Raw genomic sequence first — 2,525 nt, 5'->3', positions numbered from 1 at the left:
AATAATGGGCAATGTAGCAAATCCGACGAGTAGAAGTCTAGACCAAGTTTAATGATGTGTAAGCGTGTATGCACATCAAAATACAGTACATATTTAATGATGTGTAGTGTAGTAGGGGTTGTCTAAGATACTACTCCTACTTAGTAAATGAAGGATGGCGAGTAGCGCTCCACCGTCGTTGTCACAAGAAGTAAGCCGAGATGATACCGTTGCCATGGCCCATCAGCTTTGAGCCGAGATCTCCCGCGTCCTTTTCCATCTCGCCTACCGCGGTTGCTTCAGCGGCGAGCTACCAACCAGCTGGCGGCAGGTCGGCCAGCGGACGTGTGCAAGAGCAACGACGCAACACCACCAGGAGATTAATTCTGGTTTCTGAGCAAGCACAGGAACACGTGAGATGTATGTGTACATCGATCGATCACTGGCAGGGAGGTGGTGCTGAGCCATCACCCGCAGATTAATTCAATGGAGTTCTTGTTAAGTAACCCAACCGACGGTGTGACATGCCATCTCGCTCGTTGTTGATGCTTCTTCTTACCACTGTATTATTATTCTTCGCCGATGCACGCCCTTTAATTGCCTGCCACTTCCTCCGAGGCCGATCAGCTCGATCCATCCATCACTTGTGCTAGCTAGCTACCTTACTGCGGGCTGTTCTTGCAATAGCATTAGCAGGGGTGTGCAGCCATGGAGGAGCTCCGCAAGTCTATGCTTGTGGCTCTGATCCTCGCGGTCATCTGCTCCGTGGCGGTTGCGTATGATCCCCTCGACCCGACAGGCAACATTACAATCAAGTGGGATATCCAGTCATGGACGCCTGACGGGTACGTCGCCATGGTGGCGATGAACAACTATCAGCAGTACCGTCAGATCATGGCGCCCGGGTGGACGCTGGGGTGGTCGTGGGCCAAGAAGGAGGTGATCTGGTCCATCGTGGGAGCGCAGGCGACCGAGCAGGGCGACTGCTCCAAGTTCAAGGGCGGCATCCCGCACTGCTGCAAGCACACGCCCTCCGTCGTCGACCTCCTCCCCGGCGTCCCCTACAACCAGCAGATCGCCAACTGCTGCCGTGGCGGCGTCATCTCCGCCTACGGCCAGGACCCCGCTGGCTCGCTCTCGGCGTTCCAGGTCTCCGTGGGGCTCGCCGGGACCACCAACAAGACCGTGAAGCTGCCCAAGAACTTCACGCTCATGGGCCCCGGGCTCGGCTACACCTGCGGCCCGGCCACCATCGTCCCCTCCACCGTCTACTGGAGCGCCGACCACCGGCGCAAGACGCAGGCGCTGATGACGTGGACGGTGACCTGCACCTACTCGCAGCAGCTGGCGTCCAGGTACCCGACCTGCTGCGTCTCCTTCTCCTCCTTCTACAACAGCACCATCGTGCCGTGCGCCAAGTGCGCGTGCGGCTGCGGCGCCCACAAGAGCATGGGCGGCCGCGGCGGCAAGAGCCACAGCGACGGCTGCATCATGGGCGACTCCAAGCGGGCGCTCACCCCCGGGGTGAACACGCCCAAGAAGGACGGGGCGCAGCTGCTGCAGTGCACCAACCACATGTGCCCCATCCGGGTGCACTGGCACGTGAAGCTCAACTACAAGGACTACTGGCGCGCCAAGATCGCCGTCACCAACTTCAACTACCGCATGAACTACACGCAGTGGACCCTCGTCGCCCAGCACCCCAACCTCAACAACGTCACCGAGGTCTTCAGCTTCCAGTACAAACCCCTCCTCCCCTACGGGAACATCAACGACACCGGCATGTTCTACGGCCTCAAGCTCTACAACGACCTGCTCATGGAGGCCGGCCCCTTCGGCAACGTGCAGTCGGAGGTGCTCATGCGCAAGGACGACAGAACCTTCACCTTCAGCCAGGGATGGGCGTTCCCGCGCAAGATCTACTTCAACGGCGACGAGTGCAAGATGCCGCCGCCCGACTCCTACCCCTACCTGCCCAACTCCGCGCCGCTTGTGACGCCGCGTTCCCTCATCACCGCTGCCTCGGCGTGCTTGCTCGTGCTGCTCCTGGTGGCATGATCCATCTATCCAGGGTCTATTACTCACATGCATCTTGGTAATTTTCCCCCATTTTTTTGGAAAAAAAAAACAGGTTAGAGTATTAGGCAGCGGCATTTTGGTTGTCGATGTTTATTAAAACTAGCTGAGTGGTCCGTGCAGATGCGCTCCGGCAACATATTTGTTTAGGAGTGCGTGTGTGGTTGTCAAGTTAAGATTAAATAATCTCATACTAAAACTGTAATCCTTTTTTTGTTTTTATGGAATGAGTCAAACGCATGGCATTGTTACTTAGATCTCCATCTCTTTTAGATCCTTTTTGATGTAGTTCATCTCTTCATTGAGTAACATGTTTCCAAGTTCTCCCTAACAGAAGAGTTTGACACCGGGTATTTCAAAGTTTCTTCATAACTTGTCTCACTAGATGATCCCCGCGCGTTGCCGCAGGACGTTAGCATGCCAACCTACTCACTGACAGATGCACCCCGCAAAAAAAAAACTCACTGACA

The 2,525-nt window shown here is 55.7% G+C and overlaps 1 protein-coding gene across 1 annotated transcript; it reads left to right on the top strand.

Annotated features, from left to right (window-relative positions):
* Nucleotides 1-417: 417 nt before the first annotated feature.
* On the top strand, nt 418-2,310 carry LOC123119822 (COBRA-like protein 5). Its single transcript, XM_044539756.1, has one exon. The coding sequence runs from the start codon at nt 688-690 to the stop codon at nt 2,035-2,037; it is 1,350 nt and encodes a 449-aa protein (XP_044395691.1). The 5' UTR covers nt 418-687; the 3' UTR covers nt 2,038-2,310.
* The last annotated feature ends 215 nt before the right edge of the window (nt 2,311-2,525 follow it).

Source organism: Triticum aestivum, chromosome 5D (assembly GCF_018294505.1).
Source record: "Triticum aestivum cultivar Chinese Spring chromosome 5D, IWGSC CS RefSeq v2.1, whole genome shotgun sequence".
NCBI lineage: Eukaryota > Viridiplantae > Streptophyta > Magnoliopsida > Poales > Poaceae > Triticum > Triticum aestivum.
The sequence above is the reverse complement of the archived record's forward strand: the minus strand, read 5'-3'. Positions and strand labels throughout refer to the sequence as shown.